This window comes from Cricetulus griseus, chromosome 2 (genome assembly GCF_003668045.3).
Source record: "Cricetulus griseus strain 17A/GY chromosome 2, alternate assembly CriGri-PICRH-1.0, whole genome shotgun sequence".
Taxonomy (NCBI): Eukaryota; Metazoa; Chordata; class Mammalia; order Rodentia; family Cricetidae; genus Cricetulus; species Cricetulus griseus.
Genome location: NC_048595.1, coordinates 361422008 through 361436554, shown reverse-complemented (window position 1 = coordinate 361436554; position 14547 = coordinate 361422008). Strand labels below are relative to the sequence as shown.

The following is a 14547-nucleotide window of genomic DNA, read 5'->3' as shown; positions in this document are numbered from 1 at the left end:
ATATTTAATCAGCACAGCAGCTGGCAAGTTCAGGAATCTGCAGAACAGCAGAACACCATGGGCTGTGGTGGCGGGAGGCAGATGTTTAGAAAATAATTAATTAATCACAAGCCTGCTGGGCCTGGCAATATCTGCACCCCTCCCTGCCCCCAGCTCTAGGACATCTGAGTTCTAGGCTCCACTAGGCCAGGTGGCTGAAGGCCATTCCACTGTCCAGTGGCTGGGGCTACTGGAAGCTGTGGCATGTCCCACCAGTGTCTTTGCTCCTGGATGCATGTGAAGGCTCACCTGCTTTCCACACCTGGACATAAGGAAGAGTGAGTGGTGGTTGTGCAGGGTAGCAGTGTGTACCTTCCGGGCAGCAGCTAAGCTGTGATATCTGACCGTGCTCCTGGAAGCATCTCAGGATTGGCTTCCCCTTTTCTTCCCCAACCTCCTCGTGAGATTTGATAATTGGGCAGAATTCACAGCATCTCTGATCTTGCTTTATAAATAGGAAGAATGATGATACATCGGTGTTAACAGAGACTGTCTTAGCATGTACAAGGGTTATCTGGGAACTTCTGCAACCTTCCCTGTGTTATGATGATAAAACTGAGACTTAGGGAAAAGAAAAACCAAGCTTCCCAAGGCCATTTGGGTAACAAGCAGACAAAGCAGTTCTTAAAACCAAGGCTCCTCCTGAGCTCTGGATTCTATTGTCCCAGGCACTAGGAGCTAAGGAAAAACTATAGAACGGATGAGTGTTAATCTACCTAGAACAAATCCAGGACTCATTTGAATTTGGCATTTGTCCTCCTTGGATGTGAGGAGACAATGTCGGGCTTTCTTCTGTTCCAGACTCCCAGGGTTATTTATGGGAGCTTTCTTAGCCCAGGGTCACCTACTTAACTTCCTGATCTTGTTTCGTGTTTTATCTAACCCATGTACATCCTGGCGTGCCTCCACCCTGCCTCAGTGGCACCTCCATGCTCACATCTGCAATGCTCCCAGGGGGGAGTGTCCAGGTAAGGCATTTGAGTCATTTTTACCTTTTGGATAATGCTGCTATGGACACCGTGTGCAAGCATTGTGTAGGCATGTCTTTATTTCTACTGGACATATGCCCAGCAGTAAGTAGCTGGCAGTTCCTACAAATTGCTCAGGAACTGCTAGATTCTTTCCAAATGGGGCTGCACCATTTTATACTCCCAACAGCGCTGTAAGAAAACCCTGCTTTCCACACATCCTTGTCAGTTCTTGTAACTGTCTGACTTGGTTTTAGCTGACTTTCTGCAGCAGTATTTCATTGTGGGTCTAAATTCCATCTCCTTGATGACTAAAGAGGAACATCTCTTATTTATTTTTATTTATCTTTTGAGACAAGGTGTCACTATGCAGCTCAAGATGGCCTTGAGTTCATGATCCTCCTTTCTTAGCCTCTCAGGTGCTGGGATTATAGGCATGTGCCACCATACCCAGCTAGGACATGTCCCTTTTATGTGCTTACTGGCCATTGGTGTGTCTCATCAGAGAGCCCTTTGATAATGGGACTTGCTAGAGAGATTTATTTTGTCTTCCCTCATACTGGAACACACCCACTGATAGGTCACTCAGTGCAAAGCTGAGCCTAGACCACAGGGAGCCTTGGAAACTGCAGACATGTTACTGAACCACGGACAGCATAAGCCACTGCACCCAGGACAGTTGCTCAGTGTGGGGCCCTAGCACTTTTATCTCTCTTGTCTTGCCTCTCTGCCTGTCCATTCTGGGGCTAGCTCTGAAACCCGCAGCAGGTGACAGGTGGGGGGATGTTTTGGTGTCTACTGACCACACTTAGTTACCAAGAACATCTCTCTCTGTCCCTGGATGCAAGATGAAGATCAACATTGCTGTTCTTTATGACTAGGGACACATGGACACCAACAGTAGCCTCCATGGGTGACAAGACTAGCCAAGGCTGGGCAGGGCCAGAGGGACCTGCAGAAGCAGCCACATGCAAGGTGGTTTTTAACTCCTGGTCCTCCTTTCTCAGCCTCTCAAGTCCTCCCCAACTTACACACCCTGTGGGTGGAAAAACTTGGGTGGCCTGATGCTGGGCCTCCAGCCTTAGCAGTTGTCTAGGAAGATCTGAAATAGGTAAATGTCTGGCATATAAAAAGCTGTTCAGCATTACCCCTGGGCTTACTACTACTAATTCTCTTTTAATTCTGCCCTGGAAGGTCCTACACAGCACAGCACCAGCTGCTGGACCCAATCAGGACACGTCAATCAACGGGATTAAGCCTTTCCATCCTCTCACAGTTACAGAAGGCGACTATGCCGGACTTGCCAGGTGTCCGGCAGCTCAACTGTGTGTGTGTGAAATCCGTGTTGAGGATATCCATCACACGTGCCTGTCTGTAACTGCCACTGCAACAGCTGGCAGCCCTGGGGAGCTGAAAAGGGGATCTCTGAGACATAAGAGGGAGACCAAGGCAGAATGCAGGAGCTTTATTATAATCAACATATTCTCAATGTCAATGATTACGAAATTCATTTAAGAAAACATGTCACATTCAGTGACCTAGAGCCCACAGACGCACATCAGAGCCAGCTCATTGTACACGGAACACGGGGTGGCCCCTCAGGCTGCTGAACTAATAGGGACTGTAGGTGCTTCAGGATTTATGCTACAGAAGGTGGAAAGGTCTGCACAGGGGAAACCTGGTATTGCCTGCTCTGAGGTCCTTTAGTCTATTTGGTTCCATAGGTTCCATGGCAGGGCTGCAGCCAAATCCAGGTCTCTAACGTCATTTCAGTAATTAAGAAGGAAGAAACTGACAAGACAGGGTCTGGAGGTTTGTGTCCCTGCTCCCTGTTAAGTCCACTGCTGGGGCACCTTATAAACTGCTTATAAAATTCAAGGAGCCCATCCATCTTTCAGCAAAATGGCACAGTCCTGGTGAACAGTGCCAGGACACCTGTGGTGCAGAAACTGCTCACAGAGCCTCTGTGACCTGAAGCTGAGTCCACTGCAGGCCACTGGGCTGTGCAGGAGCATTCTCCATGAGCAGCACTCTAGAAGGTTTTACATCTGGCTAAAGGAGCCCTTTGATTTTTGTTTTCAAAAAAGCAGGGATTCTGCAGCAGTAATCACAATTTATAAAAGCCATATCCTAGTGTTTTGTTTTTCTAACTTTACCAATCACCCCAAAATGCCTTCTTACTTTTAGGATCAAGAGTAAGGACTTTTAAGTGATTGTTGGTATGAAGGGCTTCCTCAGGACTTGCCAAGTCCTGCTAATAGCACTTCTGGGGTGGGGTTGGGTACAATAGCTCTTCAGTGACACACAACTAGGACTCTCAGAAACAAAGTTTGGGGTTTGAGCCTCTTGTAGTTTTAAATATGGGAGACAATGGGGGTTCATTTTGTCTTAGGTTTCTGAACTTGGTAAACTGCTCAGAAAGTGCTCGTTCCTTTGGTGGGGGGGGGCATTATGGGAGGCATGCCTGGGTGCTGCTGCAGAGGGTGCTGGGGCCTGGGTACTGGGGTCTGTGCGCAGGTCACTTGCGGGGCTGCTGGATATGCTGTGTTCTTGGAGAAACATGTTTGTCCATGGAAGCATGTGGTTTCTGGTGGGCCACCTGTGCAGCCGCCGGGGGAAAGTCTTTGTCACCCTGCAAGGAGACAATATACAAGCTGGTTAACAGTAAATGGATAGAATAGAAAGAAAAGTCCTCTGAACCCCACTCCACCAGCTTCCTGGAGGGGTGGGGGATGTGTTAGTAGTGGGCTACTGTTGTGGCTGGCCAGGCCCTGCAGGGCAGCAGAACCAGGGAGCAGGCAGTGGCATGAGGCCCCATGATGGAACAGTGACTGTGTTTGCAGGTTTGCCTTGAGAAGACCCAGCTGCTTTCCCTTCTAGGTCTGTTTTTGTCATCTGAATTGGGACAAGACAGGCCAAATCTAGTTTCACACTTGGATCTGTCAATAAGGCTGAGAGCAGGCCTGGGATAAGTGGTTGGAGGGAGAAGCAACCCTCAGGGGCCTGGAGAAAGGGCCCAGCTATGTTCAGCTTTTTATGCCAACAGTGGGCTTTGATCTGGGCAAGGGACAGTGCAATCAAGGAGATTTTTTCCATATGCAGACATTTAATATTCTTGCACATGGCACACCTGCCATGGGCTGGCCCCAGGTTTCAGATGGCTGTGACAGTTTTGTTAGCTAAGTTGTCCCCGACAACGGTGGTTTCCTCGGACAGTGGAGCTTGGATTTTAAGAGAGGAGGGACCCTTAAAAGTGCGTGGTATGGCAGGAAACATGATTGGAGTCTGAAGGCCAGGCAGACAAGAGCACTCAGGCAGGGCATACGTGTACATGCCTGGTTGCATACGGAATACCAAACCTTCACTCACACATCCTGAACTGGTAAGCCATTTAAGTCTCCTGTGTCACACCCTGTCCTGATGTGTGCAGGCCAAGCCTCGTAAGGCCCAGAGCCATAGCCTGTGATGAAGAGGTAATTCTGCAGCTTGGAGGCAGGTGCTCAGCTGTGGGCATCACAAATTCCTACCCACTGACTCACACTCCTGGAAGAAAGTCTGTCACCCAAGAAAGCCATCAGCCCCAGGTCAGATGGGTAGCACTGGTGCTTACCAAAGGCAAGAAGAGATTGCATGGGAGTTCTTGTGTCCACATTCTTACAGGAACAGGTCAGGTGCAGGTCTCCCCCTACCCCCCACACACCCTGCCCCCCGACACCTCCACCATCCATCCGTGTCACACTTACCCGAGCCATAACACCAGAGATGAACACTGTTGGTTTAGGTGGGCTGGAGAACAAAAAAGGAAAAAGGAGGGTTTAGTGAGTGATTCGCACAATGGAAAAAGGAGCAAAGTGACTGTAGAGAGCCTAGAATGAGCAGTGGTGGCTTCTGCCACGGAGGAGGGAAGGAGGATCCTGGAAGTGAAAGCTGACCTCTTTCCCTCTGTTACTTTGTCAACAATCAGGCTGTGGGCTTGGGGGGTTGTAGGGCTTCGGGGGGTCTGTGGGGCTTGGGACTGTGGAACTTGGGGGCTGCAAGGCTTAGGAGTTGTGGAGCTCAGGGGACACTTCTGAGTTTAGTCCAGGAAGAGTGAGAGTGGAAACAAATTGTAGCAAATAGCAGCTGAATTACATCAAAGCCCCGATTCTTTTGTTGCTGAGATGAGTGAGACTGTGGAAACAGGCTCCCTTGATGCAGAGCAGGAACAGCTTCACATGGGGTATTCCTTTATAGGGTCCCTAGAGTCCATGGTTTCTGGAAGTTTCTAACCAGGGAGACTCAGGGTCAATGCAAACTCCTAGCCCTGGTGTCCCCACCACTCTGCCCCCAAGTATTATAAAAGTTAAAAAAAAAAAAAAAAAATCACGTGTATTTTCCTGCTCGATCTGTGCATTCACTACCTGTGTGCCTGGTGCCCACAGAGACCAGCAGAGGGCGCCAGATCCCTCAGAACGGGAGGTGCGTTGTGAACTGCCCTGAGGATGGCTGAAATGGGACCCAGCTTCTCTGGGAGAGCAACCAGTGTTAACTGTTGAGCCATCTCTTCTGCCTCAGGACTTTAAAGTGTGTGTGGTGTGTGTATGCGAGTGCAGGTCAGAGGTCAGCCTCCGGTGCAGTACACTTTGTATTTTTGAGACAAGCCTCCTCCCTAGCCTGGATCTTGATGAAGGCAGGCTGGGTGGCCAGTGAGCCCCCGGGATCCACCTACCTGCAGTGCCCCAGCGTTATGTGTTTTTGAAACTTTTTTTATTAGCACTTATTAACTGTATACATTTTCTTTGTGTTATCAATTCTCAGCATCTTAATTCATGTTCAACTCCCTGAGACTGTCTACAGTACTGAGGGGCAGAATGTAGCATCAAAGGAATACGTGTTCGCTCAGGGGAAGCAGATGAGCCCAAACTCATTCAGTTGCTGCAGTTTCACCCTGCTGCTACTGCTGTGACAGTCTCCTTCCCATCTTCCTATGGAACTGGTCACATTCTTTCCTTAATTTTTTTTCTTCCGAAATTGGTCACACTGTTTTAGAGCCTGCTTTCTGAACTGGGAACAGGAGAGCATATTTCTACATATATAAAGTCCTGTATGTTCAGTGATTGTTTGGATAGAGGGGTGGTGCAGAGTTTAGAAACACCAGGATGAGTTGGAGGTAGAGCGTGAACCAATGTCCCCCGACAGAGCCCACCTGTGTTGGAAACTGAGTTCCCTGGTTATTTTAAAAGCCATTCATTACCCACATCTGCACCTGCTCTTTTGGACTATTAGACAGAACCTTTGGAATGTATCAACTAAACAGGACTAGAAGATTAGCTGCCACCAACCCTGAAGCCAAAAAGTCATTAGACAATGTCTGAAACCCACAGCGCAAATGACATTTTGCAATGACCTCCTCTACCTGATGAACCTGACAGGAGCATTGGTGTGTGTGTGTGTGTGTGTGTGTGTGTGTGTGTGTGTGTGTGTGTGTAGAGGTCAGAGGCCAGCCTTGGGTTATTCCTCAAGCACTGTACACTCTAATTGTTTGTTGGTTTGAGACAGGTCCTCTCATTGTAGAGTAGGCCCAGCTGGCTGGCTTGTGAGTTCAGGGATCTGCTTGTACCCACATCCACAGCACTGGGATTACATGTGCACTCTACCACACCTTGTTTCTGTACTGGGTTTTGGGCTCAGGCCATCACACTTACAAGGGCGTTACCAACTGACCTCTCTCCCACTCAAATGCACTGATTTATGACTTTCTTTTGTTCACGTAGCTGCATCCATGGTTGAACAATTCACTGGAAGCATTGGAACTCATGTGTCTGGACCATATTAACTTCTATGGAATTCATATTTGCTGTCATAGAGCAAACTATCTCTTAACTCCGTTTGAAGCAGGAACAGTGTTTTGTTCTAATGATGTGTGGGAGGCATTCAGCAGTAGACTGGGGACAGGAGGTTAAGGACGAGGTCACAGGCCAGAAAGACTGGCACAGGACATGGGGCTGAAGGGAGGTCCTTGGGATGCAGTTGTGCTCAATGCCAGGCCTGCTACGCAGAGGCTAAGGAAGTATCTCATGAGTGGAATTCCAGGCCACCTCCCACAGCTCTGCTGCTTGGCTGTGCTGCAGGGTTCCTTGAAGGAAGCCACAGTTAGGCTGTGTGTGGGTGTAGCCAAAGGCCTGGTGTCTAGAAAGCTCTCTAGTGCTTACATCCTACAGACTTCAGTAAAACCACTTGAAGTTCCTCAATTAATTTCTGTTGTTCCATGAGCCGAGGAAACTTAATCTCACTAAACAGCTCAGAAACACCCCACTTGTGGTGGGGCTAACTGGGTTGGAGTTTTCTCTACTGCATGCCTGTTTAACTACAGAGAGGAGTCAGTTTGTTAATTCCCAACCTCCTCATGTACTGAAGGAGCTGCAGATGTGCAGTCTCAGAACGTGCTGGCTACTTCTGGCAGGGGTCACCCCAGGAACTGCGGCTGCAAGGGCACCAGACCCATCTATCCTACATACAGCCAGCTCAGACAAATCTTTAGGGCTGCTGTCCTGGTACCAAGGTGAGAAAATAATTAGAGACTGGAAATGATGAGCCTAACCCCTTCCTGAACCCAGAGAGACTTACCATCCTAGTCCCAAGAGTCATTCCGTTAAAATGGCTTGCAACTCTTAATTACTTTGTGATAGGTGCTGCCCACGTCTCCTGGAAACCAGTTACCAGGGACCTCCCATCAGCACCTGCTCCTGGGCATCAGGGACAGTTCATCGCACCCCAAGGCTCCCTTGGGTACTGTCCTTCTATCTGCCTCCTCTGTGTCCACACCGGCCATGGTCTGTGGGTATTTGCTGAGTCAAGCATGATGGGTGGGTGGGGCTTATGCCCTATGACTGACAGGAGGTATGAGAATCAGGATAGGAGGAAACACTCATGGAAGCAGCTGCCCACTTGTGGCCCTGGCTCCAGGGCGGTTGGAGACAGCCTTCCTGGGTGCTACTTTATCACCCTACCACTCCCTGAGTCTCTCAAGGAAATGGTCCCATCATAACCTTAGATGGCTACAAAGACTTGAGGGCTGGAAGGAGACCCCAGGAGTGAGGTAAGAATGACCTATCCTAGTCATCACAGGGAGGCTTGGGGGCACAGTGGTCACAGGCAGCTCAAGGACAACAATGACCACGCCCTACAAATGCATCTACAAGTCACCACCCCATCTCAGTGTACTCAAAGGGATAGTTCTGGAAAGCACATTGGACTCCGAAAAGCAACTGTGCTGGGGGATCACTAGGTGGAAGAGGCTCTACTGTCTGTGGGTGCAATGATGAGCAGGTGACGGCCAGCTTTGCCAGGTCCTGTACAATGCAGCTACTTAGATCTTGTTTTTTTTTTTTTTTGGGGGGGGGTGTTGTTTCAGGAGCACTGTCCCTAAAACTTACTAGCAGCAAGAAGAATGAACACAGGACAACATTCCGATAGCTCTGGCCTCGCTGGGGTACAGAGAGCCCAGAGGCCCCATGGGAAGGAATTTGAGAGGGAATAAACACGGCAAACTGGAGAGGTAAATATTAAATTTCTGTATCAGGTTGACATTAAATATTAAAAATTAATAAACACTAAAAACATGAGGCATAAAGTTCAAATATTATCTTTTCAAACCCATTTTGGTCATATGTCTTAAAATGTACACTCTGGTCAGAGGTTGCGGTACCCTGTAATCCTAGCACTAGGAAAGCTGAAATGGAAATGTGGGAAGCTGGGGTTGGGAGGCAGTCTGGGTCACATGGTGCATCCCAGGCAAACTCTGAAGACGGCAAGACTTTGAAGCTACTCCTGTGAATGTTTTCCTCTGTTCACGTAAACCCAAGTGGCAGGATTCAAACCACACAGCAGGCAAGTGCTGGGAGCCAGACTCGGACTCAGGGTTGTCCAGGGCCCATGGCCACCATCATAGGCACCCTCAGTTTGGTGAGCCTCATACTTGAGCCTCACTCACCAAACTGTGCAATGACTTCAAGATGCAGCCTTTTAAGGTAAGCATGTAAATGCAATCCAAGAACCCCGTATTTGACAGAACTCATTCAAATCTATTCAAACACTTGCTTTCTGACTTTATAATTTTTTTTTCATTTAGAAACTGCCATTTATGTCTTCAACACGTAAGTGGCATACAGAGAACTCATGCATGGGTTACTAGCTCATTGAGTCTTCCCAGCAAGTGTTACTTCAGTCTGATGGAGGAAACACAGGTCCGAGATGCTGCAGACTTGTTCTGAGTCCTGGTGCTGAGCTCAGGGGCTCTCAGGCCATGCTCTTACCTGGTAATATGCTCCAGTGTCTCAAACAGCTCAATTCAAGAACACAGTGGAGCAAAGGCTCCGAACTGCACTGACTCATGGTACAGAGGATAGGCCTGAGGGGAAGGACAGGACAGAAGGTAGCTTCCAGCCACCAGAGCATGGGGCTAGGTTCTCAGAGGGTCTGTGCTGGGATCCCAGCTCTGCTGATGATCAGCTGATAGGCCGTGGCTTATCCTTACTGTGGCTTAGTTTCTCCTGTGTAACAAGGATGGACAGCAAACCCTCCCTCCTCAGGTGCTTCTGTGCTGCGCAACACATTCATGGGGCTTAGCATATATCATGCACTCCATAAGTCAGCTGATGACAAGAGTGATAACGACATGTCCCTACCTGCTCCCCAGGCATGTGTTTCTACCACTAATTCTAACTACCTCGGCTGTTTTTATCCTCAGATCCTCTAGACACATGGAGTCACACCCTGCTTATACAGAATAAGCAGAGAAAGGCCTCAAATCAGAACAGACACCATCACAGACTGCACCTGAAGGACAGACAGCTCTCCAGGCCTCACTCTACTTGGTCTGTTGGTCTGTCTCTGACATGATTTACACAGCTGCTTCTTTAGTTCCTAGTTCACTGAAGTCAAGACACAAATGAAAGTGACGTGATGCCCAAGGGCAGTGAAAAGCTAGAGCTTGGCCATGGCTCTGCCCTCCCTAAGTACAGACAGTGCCAGCCTGGCTCAGGGGAAAGTGGGGGCTGTCAGAAATGAGCTACCAGCTTTGCCACCAAGCAGGAAACAGCATGAAGGGACCGATGCTGGGATATGACAGGCCAGCTGAATGTAACACCATCAAGAAAAAGCTCCGGGAGGGGCTGGGAGGGGCTGTCCTGGTTGAAGGTACATCAGCATTTAGAAGAGGATTTCCCTCTAGCATGTCAAAGTTGCTTGGTGAGGCAGGGGTGGAGTGCCAGAGTCTTGACATCAGTTTCTAGGAAGAGGTTTAGCAGTTGCACGAGCAGGTTCCTTTCCTGTGGCCAAACCTGCAGTAGAGTCCTCCTTTACCTGAAGCACACTTACAAGGGGTGCCAGGCTACCTCAATCCCGGGAAGTCCATCATAGGCACTGGTGTCCAGGTAGAAGACGACACCAAAGTCAGTCACAGTACCACTACTGGACACTTCCAGTTCATGCCTTACTGCTACTGGACTGATGAGGCTCACACTGACTGGGTAGGATACCACAGTCCCTCAGAGGTGTGCTGCAAAATCATACCCATACCTCAGCTGAAATCAACTGCACCTTCCCACTAGCCAGGCAAAGCTGATGGAAACAGCTAGTGCCAGGGTGGGGCTCAAATGTAAGCAGGGCTCAGTGGCCTCCTGCAGGAGTAGAGAGTAGTGCTAAGTGCCTTGAGTGGATACCAATGCACTGTTCATTATGTTGGGGGACTTTGTAGGGGTTGGGACGGAAGTGCTGACCCTTGGATGTTATGGTTGAGCTCTGTGAGTGTGCACATCTCTGTGACAGATCTGAGGACTCCATGCTGAAGTCAGAGCACACTGACTTCAGTGGAAGTGGGCATGCAGTTCAGTAGCTTTGTCAGGACAAACGGAAAGAGGCCCCACTGGCTGGGCGGCTCTTGTGGAATGCACACCTCTTGGCTGCCCTTTGCATGGAAGCAGAGTTATATGACAACTTGCTTCTTTCAGCCTTGTTTTGAACCTGTGGCCTTGTGTGTTCCCAGAATTCCCACCTGGGGTGTTTCCCAAAGCATCTCCTAGCAAACAGATGGAAGATGAGTCCTTTCCTGCCTTTTAATACCTTCCTGGCCTCGTATCCTATTATTGGGGTTATTAATTTCATGGACACCTGAATAACCATTAGCATGGCTGCTGAGTGGAGGCTACTATCTCATTCCACTGCACCCAGACAGGGTTTGTAATGGCATTCTTCAAGTTTGCAGGCTGAGGCTGATTCCTGTGCTGCCCAATGTTCCCACCAGATGTCGCCATTGGTCCTTTCAGAGCTGGCGAAGGCTGTGGCCAGGCACAGCATCAGGAAACCGGTGTCTTCTGAAGAGTCACTGTCAGGTGGGTCTTAGTGGAGGCACAACTCCACCCAAGTACTTTCAGTGTGGCTAACCCAAAGGGTAGGCTCCAAGTCCTCTCCCCTTGGTATGTGCATCTGCTCGTGTTTTTCAAGAGGGCAGGGGCTAGGCTAGCAGACATGTGGCTGGTGTTCACTCTGGTTTAGAGCAGCTGCTTGGAACCGAGGAGAAAATTCCTCCCTGGAATTGGTCCTACGTGCCAGTTCCTTCGTGTAGACCTCACAAGTCCAGGGCCTGACTCTGCAGGACAAATCCTCACCTAGTCCGTTCTCCCAAATGTCAGAGGTGGCCAGGGCCAGGTTACCATGTGAGCAGTAGCTCCTGCTTGGGGCTCTAAATCACTTCTCTTATAAGACTTGGCTGACTGGACCTCGAGGGTTGAACTTAGTCTATTCCTTCCACACAACAGGAGCTAAAATTCCCAGGGCTGAGTGAGGGTTAGTCTGGCTTCTACTTAATGTCTCACTATGCACTCACTCAGGGATGCAGGGTGAGAGCTACCAGCTGCCCCAGGAGGGGCTTCGACTGTCACTTGATCTTTAGGCAGTCAAAGAAAGCTATTCTTGGCTAGGACTCTTTGCAACCAGAAAACAGAACCCTTTCTCTTCCCCCCTTTCTTACCTACTTCCCCTCCTTCTCTTACACACAGGACAGCCATCATTGCTACTCCATAACTGATCTCTCCTCCCAGACTCTATATGTGGTGAGGACCTTGGGGGCCCAAGAGTCACTACCTTCATCCTACCACAGACGAGAGACCCCTGGCCACGAAAGCCCAGAACTGCTGTCTCTATACACTTTACCACTCTGAAGCACAGAGCAAAGTGTGCAAAGAGGCATTGGCATTGGGGGTGGGTGGGTTATGGAGACAGCGGCTCTCGGTCCAGACGAGCAGCCTCCTGGCTTCATTATCTACCTGTAAAATGGGAGTGAGAACCACCTCATGCAGCAGCTGTAAGTTTAAACGCATAAACCTATGGCAGTATGTAGCACACCCCTGTTCACAAGCTCACGTTGGCAGGCAATAATGGAATTAATTTTGTCTTCTGAACTGTAACTTGAGAATTCCTCTCCGGAACTGGAGAGGTGGCTTGGTGGTTAAGAGGACCCACGTTTGGTTCCAAGCACCCACACTCGGTGGCTTACGACTACCTGTAATTCCCACTTCAGAGGATTCAATACCTCTGGCCTCTGGGGGCATCTGCACTCATGTGTTACATACCCACACATACTCATACATATAATAAAATTAAACCTTCACAAAGGTAATTTCTCTCCCTTTCCTGTCTTCCTTCTTCATTCTTTCCTTGACTAAAGAATTTCAGGGCTTCTTACGGTTCCTCTGAGGGGTATCAGGATGCCCTCCTTGAGTTCCCCCTCTCTTCACCTTAAGCATCATTGGTACCAAAGGACTGGCAGAAATTACAAGGAGAGGCTCCCCAGTGCTCAAGCATTTGCAGCCCACTCTGAGTATGCTCTGTGTTTCTGACAGGACAAGTTGGCAAGTTGCTTTGCTTTGCTTTGCTGGGGTTCCAGGGAAGATGACTTTTAGGAAGAATGTGGGTCAACATGAAAGGAAGGAACACACATCTAAAAATCAAACTGGATCTGTAAGTGTTCTGTGTTCTATCACATGGCAGTTTGGGAGCGAGAAGCTGCAGGGCAGGGCCCCGATGGTTAGCTCCAGGGCTGCTGGTGAAGGGTTTTGGTTGGTGGAAGGCAGCCCCTGCACGTGCTGACTCGGGAGTTGGGCCTGTCTGAAGGATGTCTGGAAAGTGTCCTGGAACAGGGTAGGAGTGGCCTGCGTGCTGTTACCCACCCAGAGCTGTCTGAGACTAGTCTGTGTGATCATCAGGCTATGTGTAAAACCATACACGCATTAAAAGCTTTACAAGTGCCTTGATTTCAGTAAGCAGCACACTTAAAGCTCTCCCATCTTTGATTCTGAAGGCAGTGATGTTATTAGGTGCATTCTTCTGAATTTCAATTACAAGGAAGTACCAGGGAATCGCCGATGCTGATTAGGCAGGTACTGAAAACTCGAGTATTAATTGTTACATCAGGAAATAAAATTCAGGTTCTAGGGTCGTGCTTTACAATGACAGGGTTTCTACAGGGAGGGTATCCATAGTTCAAAGGACAAAGTACGTAGTTTTAGACTCAAGTTCTTCTATGGTTCCCAAAGGAGAAAAACCTGGCAGGACAACTGCTAATAGAATTTTTACCAGAAAGGGCTCAATGATAAACCCACACATCATAAACTGTGTGCACTGGCTTCATCTCCAGGTCAGTGGTCACCAAGAGGCAGAACCCAGCAATAAGAGCAGAGAAGTGATGATTTTACCTATCTATGGCCACCAGGAGGCAGAACCCAGCAATAGGAGCAGTGAAGTGATGATTTTACCTCCTCAGGGTAGCTTCTACCAACCACTAGGCCATGAAGCTATGCATCTAGCAAGAATCAAGCATGGCCAAGAGAACAAAACACAGCTGGGGTCCAAGCCTGCCACAGAGGATCTCCCCAGTAGGAGGGCTGTGACTTCTTAAATTGCAGGATGCATAGGATGATGTATCTGTGACCCTCTTCATCACATGTGGAGGAGAGGGACTTGGTGAGGGGACAGCATCATTCTCTTCCAGCTTATGAGATGACAGATCAGTTGCCAGCCTGGTCTGTTGCTATGCAAACTCAACTGCTGCCTGTGCGGAGATGGAGATGCTAGCTTCTGAACCCTCCTTAGATCCCAGCGGGCACTTGGGCTTCTTCCAGACTTAGCCAAGGAAGACAGCAAAGTATGAAGAAAATCCAACCCACCACCAATTCTGCTCCTTTCTTAAAAGCAGTTAGTGAAGAGAACAACTTCCATTCCACCCAGGCGCCCTGCCACCCTCATGTTTAGAGCCAGGCATGGAGCACAGCAGGGCAGGCTGTGGTACAAACCAGAACCAAAGACCCCCAGAGTTTGGTTTTGAGTGCACTGGGAGCCTAGGGAAAGGTGCCACTCTCTGCCTGACAAAGACCAACCATGATGCTCTCTGATCTTGCCTTACTTAGGATCAATCAATATTCAGGGCCCTAAGGTTGGCCTGTATACTCATAATCCAGGAGTGTTTGTGCCTCCTCTGGTGTGCTTCTTGGTTTCTGCTTGTTCA

The 14547-nt window shown here is 49.1% G+C and overlaps 1 protein-coding gene across 1 annotated transcript in view; it reads right to left on the bottom strand.

The window, feature by feature from the left end:
* Nucleotides 1-2457: 2457 nt before the first annotated feature.
* The window catches only part of LOC113833950 (death-associated protein 1), a 55573-nt gene continuing 43483 nt past the window's right edge, over nucleotides 2458-14547 (bottom strand). Inside the window, exons 3-4 of the mRNA XM_027400070.2 lie at nucleotides 4751-4793; nucleotides 2458-3639 (exon numbers count right to left, since the gene is read on the bottom strand). Coding sequence (XP_027255871.1) covers nucleotides 3526-3639; nucleotides 4751-4793 — 157 coding nt within the window. The 3' untranslated portion in view covers nucleotides 2458-3525. The remainder of the gene's footprint in view (nucleotides 3640-4750; nucleotides 4794-14547) is intronic.